Source organism: Strix aluco, chromosome 3 (genome assembly GCF_031877795.1).
Source record: "Strix aluco isolate bStrAlu1 chromosome 3, bStrAlu1.hap1, whole genome shotgun sequence".
Lineage (NCBI taxonomy): Eukaryota > Metazoa > Chordata > Aves > Strigiformes > Strigidae > Strix > Strix aluco.
Window position 1 is genome coordinate 43,066,517 of NC_133933.1, and position 16,280 is coordinate 43,082,796.

The 16,280-nt window shown below is 43.8% G+C and overlaps 1 protein-coding gene across 2 annotated transcripts; it reads right to left on the minus strand.

Moving 5' to 3' along the window:
- Positions 1–1,318: 1,318 nt before the first annotated feature.
- On the minus strand, positions 1,319–11,643 carry SCCPDH (saccharopine dehydrogenase (putative)). Of its 2 annotated transcripts, none has more exons than XM_074818320.1 (12): positions 11,317–11,643; positions 10,960–11,072; positions 10,483–10,563; positions 9,876–10,005; positions 8,329–8,378; positions 6,647–6,777; positions 5,995–6,112; positions 4,694–4,813; positions 4,518–4,574; positions 3,869–3,980; positions 2,943–3,024; positions 1,319–1,980 (listed from the first exon to the last, which is right to left on the minus strand). In XM_074818320.1, exons 1-12 carry the CDS (start codon positions 11,516–11,518, stop codon positions 1,875–1,877), a joined length of 1,302 nt encoding a protein of 433 aa, XP_074674421.1. In that variant the 5' UTR covers positions 11,519–11,643; the 3' UTR covers positions 1,319–1,874. The 2 variants fall into 2 exon arrangements, with proteins under 2 accessions (XP_074674421.1, XP_074674422.1); XM_074818321.1 differs by having other exon boundaries at positions 10,483–10,558; positions 11,317–11,602.
- Positions 11,644–16,280: the final 4,637 nt, after the last annotated feature.

The following is a 16,280-nucleotide window of genomic DNA, read 5'->3' on the forward strand; positions in this document are numbered from 1 at the left end:
AACAAGCTGCAGGCAGAAGCCAATCCATAGTTTCTCATGAGCTGTTAGGTTACAAGCATTGCCTATCAGTCTAGGCCAATCTGGAAATACTATGAAATAGTAGACTTTCAAGAAGGTAGCATGTGTTTCTTATTTTGCTGGTACTTTTGTCTTCTGTGCAAAACTTGCAGGTTTCCATTCCAGGAATGCTTTTTTCACCAAAGTAGTCCAGATAATGAGTCTCTTTGATATGCTTGGAGATAAATGTACTGTGGTTCCTTTTGAATTAAAACTGTTCCTAAAATAAAATGCATTTTCCAAAGCACTGTGCTGTGTGGATGACCAGTATGTGAGGGAGAGGGAAAAACACAGTTTCTGATGTGTCTGTCTGTTCAGGTCACTTCCTCCTTGGCTGTGTATCACCTGGCACGGTTCAAGAGCAGGCTTATACCACAGCAGTCAGTGGTGTGGCATGTCTTGCTGTTGAACTTGTTTTAAATGCAGACTAAAACATGAATGATTAGTGAATGACTGATTGCTTGCCTTTTGATACTACAACTGTAACTTCAATACACAGAAGGATGCAGGAAAGTAATGTGTGATTTCTATGAACACCAACAGCACAAGCATCTGTGACCCTCAGAATCCAGGGCACGGGAAAACCCATACGATTGATCCAGCCTATTGGTCTCATAGTGGTTTCCTAAAGGATGAGAAGAGTATGCTTGTCTCAGCAGGATCCAACAGTGACACAGGCCAGGTATGATTTTATTCAAAGAATCAACTAAAAGCAGTTTTAGCTAGTAACACAGTCATAGATTGGTCAGGTTGTTTATCTCCCATTATTAACATGTAAGTGTTCTCAAACTCAGTTGCAAATCTTGATTCCTAATTTAAGCTGTTAGTATGGTATGCATATAGTTGGGTATGCACAAACCTCAGAAGCAGCACCTGAAACACCACTGTATAGTGAACTACATCCATCAGGCAGCCTTCAATACAGCTACAAGACTCTAGAGCAACAGTTTGCATGTGATTTGTCTGATATTGGAGATGGTGAATGTGATGCAGCTGAGATGGAGAACTTTTTATATCTCAGAGTAATTTTCAGAGCTCTTAAAAGCTCTACTGATACAACAAAAAAGCCTCTTCCAGAAGAAATACAGCTGCTTAAACCATTGCAATTGGTATAGCAACAGAGCCAGGCTCTGACAAAAAAACACCAACAATGTACACTGCATTGAAATGTAAAAAAAACAAAAAGGTCATCTTTGCACTTTTTCTTCTCACCGTTTTTAGCACAGGTAAGAATGCCAGTCAACATACCTCAAGACACCAGTAGAGTCAGCTGACCTTTATTAGAACCCAGGGAAAAAAAAAAAGACAAAACTATTCCTTAAACTAGTCTTTTTATTTCTCTAGGGGCACTAAGGCTTTGAAAGTAAGAATGCCACCAAGTAACAGTACCCATCCCAAGCAGGTACAAGCCCTCACTGGTAGTTTCATCCCCTCAGGCACCCATTACCCAGGGCCTGCCTGCTTTCTGTAGCTGTGGGGGGATGGGGCAAAGCAAGAAGGCTGTGGTTAATTGTGAAGCAGATGCTATAGTGGTTACATTAAGTAGTAACTCAGATGAAAGAGATCAATCAAAATCCTAGAACTAGTACCCACTAAGTCACCACTTTAATATGCTTGTCTATTAAAACTCTTTACGGTCCTTTACAGCTTTGGCTCACTATAACAAATAGTAGTACAACTTTTAACTCAATTTTTCTTGTTTTTGCTGTAAACAATAGCACAGTGGAACTATTTTATGATTAGGCTTTTACAGCCAAAGGAGTTTTATTAGAGTTAGACCCAGGAAAGGTGTTAGTTCACACAGTTATGTTTTGACTTCAGACTTCAGGCTTGCTAATGACAGAGAACTCAACACCACATTTGTTGAGGCGATCAATCAGTTTTGTTTTGGAGAAGGCAGCTCCTGGAGAATATACACCACCCCTGTTAATGAAAATTGAAAGAGAAAAACATAAGTGCTACAGTGACTGAGTGACACCTTTTTTTGAAGTAAAAGGTGTACTTCCCTGCCTAAGAAAGAAAAAGCCACTCTGTCCCACATGAGAGCATATGAGGAATTTGGTAAGCTGGTTATAGTCGCAGCTTCATTTCTGCATCTGTTGTGGAAGCTCTCAAATAAGCAAATAAGAACCAAAATAAAATTTATTTTCAATGCAATTAACTAGCACTCTGCAAAGATACAAGTGGCAGGTTCAAATGTCCATGAGAGGAGAACAAAACTATCACCACACAACTTCCTTGGGTTTAATGACAACCCAAAATGCTCAGTCACTCACCTAAAAAAAATGAGGGCTCTCAGCCTCGAGGAATTTCTTAAGGCAGTGTCCCAACCAATAGGAACCTCGACGAGTTTCCTTGGGCAGCGTCCCGACCCAAGGGGACAGTCCTCAACTGCAGCACACCACTCCAGGGGCACTAGCTCAAAATGGTTCCCCAGAAGACTCCATTTATACCCAGCCAAATCTGATCAGTAGCCACTATCAGCCCTCATCAGCTGAGGGCCCCAAGTACCATGAAGCCCTGAGAACAAGGGCACTGAAAAAGGAAATCAGTGGCCGCTACCTTTCAGTGGCCAGGAAGCCCCATTTTCATCGGGCAGGCTCACCTGTCACATCATCCGGCAAACTCAACAGAAACCATTCCATTAACTGAAAATACAGACACTGATGCAATAGATGCTGCAAAAGCATTACAAAAAACCTATGGCTACACATCCTTTCAAACTGAAAGGCAGATGAAGAGTAAGTAGCTTTAATGCAGCTTGTAGTGAAGTGACGAACACCACAGAAACCCACAGGGTTATGAGATCTGTATTTTCAAAGAGAAACATATACACAGAGCAGCTTTAAGGGAGATCATGCTGTCCTGCACAAGAGAGTACTTACTGTTTAGGCAGACAAGCTGCATCTTCCAGAAGAGCTACAGCTGCTTGAACCATCGCAATTGGTGTAGCAACATAGCCAGGCTCTGACAAAAGAAAAAAAAAAACCAAACAATGTACGGTGTGTCGAAATGTAAAACATAATGTTGCTCTTACCTACAGCATGCTGAAGAATAATCTCTTTGGCAATGAAACAGCCTTCCTTGTTTAAGAACAGCTTTTTTACCTGGTAATCATCCCAAGCAGCTGGCAAAGCCCTCAAGATCTAATCTGGACAAATACTGCTTCAAATACAGGCCTCTAACCACACAACCACCATGAGTGATCACCTCACAGTGACAGACGGCTCTCCACTACAGCAAGAGCTTTCCCCATCCTGAACTTAAATTCAGACTTTTGCTGCACGACTGCTGCATTGGGCTACATCTTGAGTTCTTTAAAGAAGCTATGCTTCACTAAATCCTTTCTGAATATACATTCTTGCTGTCTCCAAACTTTACTTCAGGTGTCATCTCCCCTCAAAAGAATCACCTGAAGACAGGTATGTTACAGCTAGAAATGATACCATGCCAGATTTGCTTAAGTTCACTCACAGCAGACTGGAAATACACAAGGGTAATAAATCTGGGCCGCAACAACTGAAAACTATCCTTAAAGCACTCTCCCTGTAACTGCTCTACTCTGCAAAAATAAAAATCAGAATGGGAAAGTCAGAAGGAAGGAGAATGACAAGGTGGCAAATGACTTGGCTATTTCAAAAAGGGGGTCACAATGGATGCTAGTATCCGAGGCAATGTTCTGTAAAGGCTGCTGACCTTACCCATATTGCAAGTGCTCCTCGAGGGTGAAAGGAATAGCAGTGGAATCATAAACCTATTTGAGAGTAGGGAATGTGAGGAAAAAGCAGTCACCTGCTACTAACATGCGTACCTGGTCCTTTCACTTCAGTGCAGATCTTTACATTTGGTTTGCCATTCTGGGGATCTTGTCCCTCACTGTAACCCTCACCAAAAAAAGTCATCGTGAAAGAGGTTCCATCCATCTGTGGCGGGCAAGACAAGCATGGTCACCAAAACAGTAACTCACTTCTACCAGGAAAGCACAAGTAGTAAATCCAAGTATCTGTTATGCCATGTACTATGATCCATCAAAACATGAGAGCAGTTATTCTGAGTTATTGCTTAGAAGGTACATTCTCATCTAAACTTTTAATCAGTTCCACCTTGCTGGAACTGTTACTGTTCTAAAGTTCATCTATTCTCTTGGTGCTTTCAGTCCTGGGTTTTTGCTTCTCAGTCTCCCTCCGTCATCACCTTTGACAGATGGAGTGCTGCGAGCCATCCATGTAAATACATCAGACCCAGCAACATGGTCCATTTTTCCCTCATGCAAGTTCCACGCACTTTGATGTCTAATAGCAGAGGCATGATTATTTAAATATTCAAAGCTATCTGAACAGGCACACACAATGTGCATTTAGAAGTTATTTCTCTGAGACTAAGCAGTTGACTCTAGATTACTATTCCACCATTACCACAATAAATGCATTCAATGATTGCAATGGAAAACAGTCAGCTACCTGTTTCTGGGTTGGTCCTTTCTTTGAGAAGCGTCCAGCAGAGAAAAATTCTGGGTACTATATAACAAGAGGGGTGGGGCGGTGGGGGAAGATAAAAAAAGAAGACCAACAGTAAACTAGAGAGGAAAAAAAAAAGTTCTCCAAACATTTAATTCTTTTATGTTTTGAACACTTACTTTTGTCAGAAGTTTTCTTCCAAAGCTAAACTTCACAAGAAGAAGAAATAAAAAGCCAGCAAACATCAGCTTGATAGCAGAGCCAAGACTACCTATGTTCACATAAGCACTATACTGCACCTGAGGCAGAAACATATTTTCAGTGATAACTTACATTAAAATTTTTGCATCAATTCATTTGTAAAAATAAATCCACCCCCAAATTAGGAAGCAATTGTCTGATACAATAGATATCTGTTTAAATAGGGCCTTAAACAATTGTCTTAGTTCTAAACAACTCTCTGAATAATGCTTCACTTCATCATTCATTATGAGAAGACAATGTAACTACAGAATGGCAAGGGAGCAAGCATGGTAAACAAGAGTGGAAAACTTTAAAGGAAGATATGCTTTGGTATCTGATTTCAGGCTTCTTTTCCAAGATCTTCCTTTCCTCCTCTTTGTGCTCTAGCTTCAAAGAAACCGAGGCCTTACTTTAGAATTCTAGAATAGCAATGGCAAGTCTTTCCCAATTAGTAGTTTCCCAGTATATTTTTAGAGCACTGTCTCACCTTCATCTCTTAACTGATGCCTGCAATTCTGCACAGCTGTTATATAGATTGTTGGTGCTGGTCTCCTCTCAGGAAACCATGGAAAACAAAAACTACATGTCTTTTCCACCACCACTTCACACTGCCTTTACTCAGCACACCAGAGACCCAAGTGTCAAAGAAGTCTCCAGATACAAATGAGCAGCACATGAATTCTTTATCAGAATGTTTACTACACTATACTGACCTGACTACAGTTACACAGACTGCAGCTATGACGCTTTTAGAAGCTCTGATACCAAAAAAAAAAAAAAAAAGAAGAAAAAAAAAAGCCTCTGCACAGGAACAGAACTTAATGTATTCATAATTCCTGAAAACCATGAAGCCTATTTTTCAAATACTTCTGTGACTCAAGGCTTCCATTCCCTACAAATACACATCCAGAAGTCAGACAGCCAGAGAGCCCTACAAAAGACTCTCATAACAATTATGCTAGCAGCAATAGGCAAGCTCATCAGGTAGAGTATCAGGTAGTAGGAAACATGCTTGTGCACCCAGAACCTGGGCCACATCAGGTCAAGCAGCTTCCAAAGGTGATCAACAGAACAAGCCTCCTTCTTTTACAGAGCAAAAGCACATTGCAGTTTATTACTATTCACCTAATTACAGAAACCCTGCTACACAGATCTGTGCCAAGAACAGTGATGACCTAATGGAAAGATTCATTGAAAATGGTAATAAATACATAGAATACTAATAACAGTAACTTACAGGCGTTTCCTGCAACTCTGTGTACAAATAACGCTGAGACCGTTTTACAACAGAAACATCAGCTCCCATGAATGGAATGGAGTACTCTTTGAATTCCTGATTGTAAAACAGAAATCCTCTGCAAATGGAAAAAAAAAAGTCACCTCAGAAATAAAAAGTTCAGATGCTCACAAACTGAAAGAGACTCATCAAAATGGCCCTACCAATACTGGCTTTTTCTCAAGCATTTTTATGACATTCTCTCTCTTCACTGAAAGTAAACCATTCCAAATTTATCCCTGGCTCAACCCAAAATTCCATGTACTATAGCAAGGATGAATTTGATAAGCATGAGGAGAATGTTATTTTGATTCTTTTTTCTGTTCTACTGATCGGAATCAAACCTAAAAGTTTGACATGTCACTACAAGTCTCTTGGAACAAGCTAACTTTGAGACCCAGTAAATGCTGGGACACATTCTTTTTTCAGTAAAATAGGAACAAATCAGTAAAGCTGAACTTTCTTCCATTCTACTAGATGAGCATCTGTGCGTTCATATTATATTGAAGACCTAAATGCATCTTTTTAGAATTTAGTAGTATGTTAAGAATCCATATGATAAGCAGTGGAACTGTTAGAAGACAGCACATTTCACATCTTGCGCTTCTTATACCTTTTTTTAAGTTTTGCACCAACTACTGGCACAGGGGCATAGCCTATCTTTTTCCGAAGCTTCCTCAGGTTGTCTTGATCCGCAAGGCCATAAACAGCTGATTTCCAGGTCCCATCATGTACACAAGAACCCTGGTGACATATCAAGGAACAGGAATTAATTCTGTATCTAAAGGTTTCATTATTATTTGAATAATGACCTTAGAATTATTACATAGACTACACACTATTACCATTCTTACATGTATGTATTACAATTACATGCATTAAAGTATATTGAAAGGTGGGGGGTTGACCTCAGTCAAAGGCCAGGTGCCCACCAAGTCACTCTGTCACTCCCCTTCTCAGTAGGACAGGGAGAGGAGAAAATATGATGGAAAAACATTCTTGTGGGTCACGATAAAGGCAGTTTAATACAGCAAAAGCCAAGGCTGCAACACAGAAGCAAAGCAAAACAAAAAGATTTACTCTCTTTGCCTCCCGGCAAGCGATGTTCCTGGGAGGCAGGGCTTCAGTATGCACAGCTGTTGCTCCGAAAGACAAACGTCATAATAATGAATGCCCCCCCACCCCTCCTCCTTTCTCTCAGCTTGCCATGCTGAGCAGAGGACACACGGCACAGAACACCCCTTTGGTCAGTTCGGGTCAGCTGTCCTGGCTGTGTCCCCTCCCAGGGTCCTGCCCAGCCCCAGCCTACAGTGTGAGGGGGGAATGTCAGAGAGACAGCCATGATGCTGCGCCAGCGCTGCTCAGCAGCAGCCAAACCACTGCTGTGTTACCAACACCTTTCTAGCTGCCAACACAAAGCACAGCACTAGGAGAGCTGCAATGAGGAGAATTAACTCCATCTCAGCCAGACCCAATACAATCTCCACCCCTTATTCCATACAATTTGCGTCACGTTCAGGTCCCACATCCTTTGAGACATACCTATATATCCATCTTCTAACCCTCCCATTGTATTTAATTCTCATTACCAAAATACCTTCTCACCAACACTTGTAACTCATACTACATACTTAAATCATCTTTACAGCCAACATACAGATTTATAAGTTCTCATTAACTACTGTCCCCTGTCCTTTAACAGATGGCTTCCTCCACTGCTCCAGATGTTCCCAAGAACAGGCTACGACTTAGGCCCCATCTGTCAAGATGGGTGCTCAGGCCAGGAAACACAGTGTGTCCCACTGTTGGGCACCAACACCAGCTTGCTTTGGGTCATCGTTGCATGGCTTTAATAATGACCTTAGAATTATCACATATATTGCACATTATTACATATATGTATTATGATTACATGCACTGAAGTAGATTGAAACAACCCCTCCCAACAAAACAATCAAACAGCCAAACACCAGGATTACTGGCAGCACACTATGTATCTGTTACGGTTTGTGTAGGAAACCTTCCCACATCTCTGCACCAACTAAGTATTTCTTGAAACAGCTTAACAACACAACAAACTTTAGGCAGACAGCCTATGCAAATGAACCTTACAAAAGGCTGTTTGCTTGGGATACTTTCAGCAGCTCCTAAAGAATAAAGTTCTCAGACTTCATCACCAAAGAACTGCCAGCTTGTTCCTTGGTCTGAATTAATGTAACAACAGTTATTCTAATGGCCTATGGTGTCTTTATTACAAATATCTCCAAGTTTCCAAGGAGGGGTAAACCAACTAACCTCAGGCCCAGATTTCACCGTCAGGAAACTTTCAACAGCAGTTAAGGTACCTTTAAGGGAGGAGAAAACATTACTTGGCATATACAGTCCTTCATTCCCAAAGCCACAGTACACTCTGGTAGACTCAAATAGCAGGCCATTGACATTATTAGTTGAAAAGGCAGAGTCACATCTCTATCTCAAAGGAAAATAAACTAAGTCCCACAGCTCTTTTTGTTAGCAAGTATCAAATTTCTTATGTGAAGTACTTCAATAAAGGTCACTAACGTTATCTTTACTCATTAAATCTTTCATTTGTCTTATCTAGTTAATGAGATGATGTAAATAACCAATTTAAAAAAAGGGAAAGAATATTAAAAGACATATTCTGTTTTCCTCCAAGTTTCAAAATAAAGGATGATGTAGGCTGTGAAAACCGAGATGGAATCACAGATTTTTTTAGTCCTTAACTACAAAATAAACCCCCCAAAACCCCAAACCTGTAAAAAACCTGAAACACACAGGATATCCTAAAACACTTAATTTTAGCACACCTTGTGTATTGCAAAGAATACTTAGTTGTGATGAACAGCAAAACAAAAAAAACTCCTCCAAATTCTACTTTGTTTTGCTTTGCTCAGGTCCTTCTGAGATTGTAAAACTGTACTTGTACAGGCAAATTTCAGTAGAGCAAACAACTGGATAGGCAGGTGGTAATACCATCAAGTCAAAATAGGAAGACATAAGAGATCAGGTATCAGACATCAAATTAGAACCCTGTGAACAACCACATACTCATTTCCATGCCTCTCGTCTCCATCCTATCAGATCCAGACTGAGTTTTCTTAAACTGAAAGCTGATGATACACTCCAGTGTAAAGCAATGCCACTTCATAGCAGTTTTAACAGTCCATGCAAGCAAAACATTTGGATACTCTTATTGGCCCTTCCAATTCAAAGTCAGACCTGATGCACGAACTGGCCTCATCTGAGACTAAGATCAACCACTATCTGCATAGAATTAAATCTTCTTACATCTTTCCTCCAATATATTTATCCCTTTTCCATTACTGTCTGGCTGCTCGTGAAGAAGGTGGCATTGCATGGCACTCTCTATCTACTTACACTCGTACAACAGCTTCTCAGTGCTGGTGGTAGAAGAAAACTTGGGAAACCTTGTTACCCACTAATCTACCTTCCCTTTCCCGCAGCCTTCCTGTCCCCACTCTCTCTTCCCTTCCAGACACTCACGGTGCAAGAGGCAGCGTGCCAAGGCTTGCCTAGGGATGTCCACATGCCGGCTGAACAGCCCGCCACTGACAACGGAAGGCTCTGGTCTCTCAGGGAGCAACATGACCTTGAATCCCTCCTCTCCCTAATGACCAGTTTTCTCCAACCTCATAGGAATGGGTTTTACTTTTAAATTTTTATCTACCAGATTCAGTGGTAAAGGCAGGCAAAAGGAGAGATGAAAAGAGCTGCTATGTAAGCATTGCTGCTACAGCAAACCAGGTGAAAGCATCACCTACATTTCTTTCTCAGCATAAGGTCACACTTAAATAAGTCACCTTTCAGCTTGTCTCTGGTGTACAGTACTCCCATATCGGCTGGTATAGTGTCAAAGCCACAGCTTCCAATGATGTATACTCCCTTTTCCGCAGCTTTTTCATTGTATTTCAGGTACATTTCTTCCAGAAACTACAACACAGTCAAAACAAATACTTGAAGCAGAACTCCCTATTTGGCCACACCCAATACAAGCCATCAGCGCTTTAGTGCCATACCACAGCACCCTACATACTTCTGAGTGGTTTGAAGTATCTTTCAGACAGATGCATATTACTCCTGGTTTGTGGTATCAAAGCGTCATAGCAGTGCAACGAAATGTGATCTACACAAAATTCCTGTGTAGAATCACAACCGAGGCTTGAAGCAGAAGTCAAAAATTTTGGACTTCCAGAGAGAACCTGAGAGGCTCTTGGCTAAAAGTAAGAAAACCATACAACTAATACACATTAACATACTTTAAAATAATTAATGCCTCTTAAAATTGTAGATCAGGAGGTGGCAGAATTGTTTGTGTTCAAAACCACTGGCAGAAACATGAAATCTACTAAAGAAACACTCCTTTAACGGATCCTTGGTCACAGGTAGCATTTGTCTACTGTCACATACCTGGGGTTCTCCACTGATGTCAATGCAGTTGGCACCATTTTCAACACAAGCTGCTACCACAGGCTCTCCAAAGAATCTATACTATAGAAAGAACACCACACATAACAAAAATAAAACCCACACACCACAACTCCCCCAGCGTGCTTTATCCAACATATTTATCTACCAGAAAAGTAAACGCTTGGTGGCTCCTGGTTTTGCTCAGTGAGGCAGAGATGTGATAGTATTTGTATTTTTTCGGGGAGAAGGATCAGCATAACAAACTTCATCGCTGATAACAGAGCTGATACCAAACAGCATAACAAGCTTCCTCACCGATAACGAGTTTCCGGCGGCCGTCGCCGCCCTCCCCGCCCCGAGGTGCGCGGCCGCCCGCAGCCCGGGCGCGGCGGTGGAGGGACAGAGGCCGGGCCGAGCTCTGCCTGGAGCCGCGCCCGGCCGGTGCCGGGGGAGCACCGCCCGCGTCCCCACACTCACCGGGCCCACGCAGTTGAGCACCAGCCGGGTCTGCCTCGCCATGGCGGCCAGCGAGGCCGCGTCGCCCACATCGCAGAGCAGCACGCCGACCTCCGCCCCCAGCGCCGCCTTCCCTGCGCACCGGAGACCGCCGTCACCGACACCGCATCCCTCCCCGCGCCGGGCTGGGCCGGGCCGGGCCGCCGCCTCCCTGGCGCAGCCCCGCAGCCGAGGGGCTCGCCCCGGCCCGCCCCACAGCCCTTCCCATCACACCCGCCCGCGGGTGGTTCCCGACGTCCGGGGCCGGGACGTGGCGGCCGCGCGGTTCCCGCCGCCCCCGGGCCGTGGCGCCGCCCGACCCCCCGCCGCGGCCCGTACCCAGCCTCTCGGCCGCCCGCTCCAGCACCGCCCGCAGCTTCTCCCGGCTCCGCCCGGCCACGGCCCAACGCGGAGCGCCGCGCAGCTCCCCGCCGGCCGCCGCCCGCGCCACCTCCTCCACCACGAACTGGCCGGTGAAGCCCGAGGCCCCGAACACGACCAGCTCGTAGGGCCGCTCGGCCCCGCCGCCGCCAGCCGCCATGGAGAGGGAATGGAGCCGCCGCGCTGCCGGGCAGCTGCGGGCACAGGCCGCTATCACGCGGCCCCGCCCCTCCCCGGCGGGGGCGGTGCGCGAGGCCCGCCCGCGGGGCGGCCGTTACGGCGGACCGGGGCTCGCGCTGGCTGTGAGGAGCAGCGCGCGGGGCCTGCGGGGGCCGCGGCCCTGCCCCGCTCCGCGCACCGGACCGGACCGGACCGGACCGGCCCCGCCCCGCCCTGCCCCACGGCCCTGCCCCGCCCCGCCCTGCCCCACGGCCCCGCCCCACGGCCCCGCCCCAGTCCGTTCTCACGGCAGCACCTCGGCCGCTGCCGGCTGTGAGCGCGCCCTGCCGCGGGGGGAACGACCTTTGCTCTTCTTCAGCCTTTGCTCTCCGCTGGGGAAGAGAGGCAGGTGCCGTCGCGCAGGGCGTTCTGGCTTAAGTGATGAAATACAAGTACACCGGGGTACGGCCAAGGGGCTTCGGAGCCGAGCAGGGTAAGCAACGTCTGTAGAGAGAGGCCGTGGTCAGTGGTCCCACAGCAGGCATTCTCTCTCCTGCTGAGCACGGTGCATTGCGATGGGTTACTGCCATAAGCATTTCCAACACAGGTAATAGAGATGAACTGAGGACTGTTACTAGTCAAAAATAAAACCTTAATTGCCTAGAAGTAAAATGAAATGCTCTATTTCCCCCACCACTACAGCAAATACTTGTTTTGTTCAACAACAAGAGCTGAGTAGCACAAAATTTGAAGTTGCCGTTGTGAGGAGAAGCAGTGACGCTGCAAAGCCACGATGGGAAGGAGCATTTGCGACTGCACGGTGCGGTGAGGTACAGTCATGTTTTCCGTGCTTTTTGTGGCCAGGCCACTTGCCTGGATTCCAGAGGCTCGCAGCAAGCCACACGGGAAGCAACCTCGTGAATCCTGATGGCTGGCCTTTTTTCCCAGGGAGCATCTGCCATACCTTAACTGTTCCTGACAGATGCCTGTCTAACCTGTTTTAAAACCTCTGGTGATAGATGCTTTCACACTGTTTCCCAGGAAATCTGCACTTTGTTATACAAAGGGCTGGAGACAAGAAGCTAGATCTGCACAGCCTGTAGTTTCAGCCCCATACTATTTCTCCTGTTTATAGAGAACATTGGTAAAAGATCTGATATGTGAGGAGTGTATAAAAAAGATGCTGCAAAGCTGGAAACTTCCATGCATCTTAAGTCTTCCCAAGATTAAAAAGCGCTAATTCTTTTGATCTTTCCTCACAGACCACTTCATATATACATTTTTCCTGTTCTCCTCTGAACTTTCTCCAGCTCATTTACATTTCTCTTGAAATCTAGTGTCCACTAGTAGGTAGGCCCCACATTCACATTTTCAGTGCTAAATCGACTGAGAAGGTTATGTAATGTGCCAGAATTCACCCCTGTTTCTACATGCCCCAAACATTTGTGCGTTTTTTTGCAAGTGTCACGTTGTTGATGCACCTGCAGCTCATGATCTGTTCCACCTCAGGGCTTTTCCAAATCACTGCTGCCTAGCCAGTCTTTTCCCAACTCTTGATTTGTACTGAAGATTCATGTTCTTTCTGAATACATTCTAAACATCTCCTCTCTGAGGCAGCAGGAGGTTGTCACCTCTAAGCATCAGCATCAACTCCTTGAGTAGTGCTGATGCAGTTGTTTATAGGCCTACACTATCAGCTGTATCGGTGAAACAACTCAGTCTAACAAAAAACAAAGAGTGGGGGAGGGAAGGACAAAGACGGTTTTTGTGTTCTTTTTTAATCCAGATTATTTTGTTGATCTGATTTACAGAGCAACCCTCCAAAATCAGTTTCTTGTGTTTGAGGTCACTGAACATCTCATTAGTCAAGTCTCTTACTACCTTCCTGTCCTTCCTACACACTGGGATAATTTCCAGCTGTGCTCATAATACTGTTGAACTCCTCTGAGCTACTTTCTTCTTACGCTCCCTTTTTCTCTTCTGCCACCAATTCTCAGAGTAAAGTCTGTTTTCTTCAAGACCACTGTCTTTGGTCTTTTGTTTTCCTTTCTCCTTTGCAAAAGCTTTGAAAAAACATTGCAACAATAAGCAATATATATGTTTTCCCCCGATCTGAAGTTAACAAAAATCGTTATTTCTTCAGACATTGCATTAACATTTGAAATTGTTCAGTGACAGGAGACTGTAAGGAGCCTGCAAATTGCAGAGGGATTCTGTCATAGCTGGGGTCCTCATCCTGCTTTCTTCATCCCTTTGCTCCAGAAGCTTGCCTCTCTTGCCTCCTCTCCCTCTTCCATATTATCCCATTTTCACATCTAATCCCCTGCCACTCCCAGAAAACATGGCAATTTATAAACCTATGACTCTGACTCAACCATTTGTACAGAATCAGGACTGCATAAGCTTCCTCAGGCCATATGTATTTGATAAGACCTGCATTGTGTTGTTAGGCAGTGGCTTGGCAAGCACAAGCTAGGATGCAGTGCTGAGAACCTTGTTTCCTCTCAGTGACTGAAACCTGACACCAAACTGGGCAGATTTATCCTGTTTATCAATCCACAACTCTCAAGATTTCATCTACTCTTTCAATGTCAGCTATATTTCTTTAAAACACACCTGCTGCAGCAAGATAATTCATGTAAATTGCAGCTTACACAATCAAGAAATCAGGCTTTCAGAGCTGCAGAAGGACACCTGAAAATCAACTAGAGGGGCATCAAAACACGAGTCAGACCTGGTTTGTTTTTTTCGTTACATAAAATACCATTATAGTAGCTCCAACTCATTTTTTCTCAAGAGAGATCTGTGGTTGGCAAGTGGAAGAATTCTGTTTGCAGACATCTCCAGTTTCACTCCAGCTCAGTGCGTCAAAAAAAGAACAAAAATCAAAGTTTCTAAGCCAGTTTACATTCTTGACTGTGAAACTAACAAGTAGACAGGTAGGTTTCAAAATAGCAAACATCAAGGTAATGTCAAGGATCTAATTTTAAATGGAAGGCTTACAGCAGTCTTGACTAAAGGCAAAGGTTAACCTGTCTCTCTAGTTAGTGTCACCAACACAGGATTGCAAAAATTACTCTGTGGGAAAGTAGTAGGATGATTTACAGTTTTTCCTTGTCCAATAGGAAGACAAGAAATGCCAGATCTGCTGCCAAGTGCAGTTCTATAAAGGAGGTTCTCACCTGAATCAGCTTTAGAAGCTCACAAAAAAAGATACTGCTGTTTCTCTTAAAATCTTGTTTTTCGGATTTGAAGGTGCTTATTTTTTTCCATGTGTATCTGCATACAGATACCTAAAGATTTCACTACTTCATTTAAAGCCTTGTTTAGCCAGACTGCTTCAGTCTAAAACAACTTCAATTGCTAGAGGATCCTGCAGATGTCTTTGGGACAGAGAAACACACAAGTGTATGCACACGCACGCACACACACACACACATGCCATACTTTTTCAAATTCCTCAAACAAAAATGGGCATGCCTCCCTTTGCTAGTTTCTCCTGTTCCACCTGGAGCCTCTGGCAGGATCTGAGGAATTTGTGTAAGCATTTATAAGAGCACTTGTATGTCTCCTCATTTTGTAGAGTAGGTGTTCTAATAAAATCCTTCCTATCAATATTTATATATTTCTTGGAGACCAATCTTTGTGGTAAATGTTTTTATATTCATTTATGACTTTAGTGTACTTTTTGTTTATTAGAGTGGAAATGCAGATGTTGTTCTATGACTGCTTTTTAATTAGAATAATAATAAGGTAGCAGAAAGAGTGCAGTATGATGTCAATTGCACAATGCTGTATGAAGGCAATTTTTTTAAACACAACATGGTAATTGTCTTGTACCCCAAAGGATGAAATAAGATCACTGGCTTGCATCATTGCAAATGTTACTACAGAACACAAGAAAATTAGATCATAAGAGTAGGCAGAGGGGTTGGGAAACAACGTTGATTAACAATGCATGGATAATTCACTGCAGGGTATGACGAATTATGTGGGTGAATATATATGAGATTAAAAAAAAAAAAAAAGGCAGGCATCTATGTACCTGCTACAGTTACTCAGTACAGTAAGACCGTGAGAACAAATGTTTCTGGAACAAAGCCCACAGTTCTTAGTGCTATGGTGTATCTTATCCTTGATTTATGCAGAATATTACTTTATAAACAAGAGGCAATAGGCTCCACACCATACAGAACTTAAGAATTTGTAATAAACCAAACCATTTAGACTGGGACAAGAAAGAGGAGCTTGAAATTAAAAACTGCAGAGAATCCAACAGAGTTGCTTGCCACGTGGCAGTTCAGTAATGCTTTGTTTATTTTCTTTTAAAATTAAAATATCACCCAACCTTTTAAAAAAAAATTAAATCATAGAATCATAGAATCACTTCAGTCAGAAAAGACCCTTAAGATCTTCAACTCCAACCGTAGGCCTAACACTGCCAAATCCACCACTAAACCATGTCCCTAAGCACCACATCTACGTGTCTTTTAAATACCTCCAGGGATGGTGACTCAGCCACTTCCCTGGGCACTCTGTTCCAATGCTTGACAACCTTTATGGGCAAGAAATTTTTCCTAATATTCAATCTAAACCTCCCCTGACACAATCTGAGGCCATTTCCCCTTGTCCTATCGCTTGCTACTTGGGAGAACAGGCCAACACCCATCTTGCTACAACTTCCTTTCAGGTAGTTGTAGAGGGCGATGAGGTCTCCCCTCAGCCTCCTCTTCTCCAGACTAAACAACCCCAGTTCCCTCAGC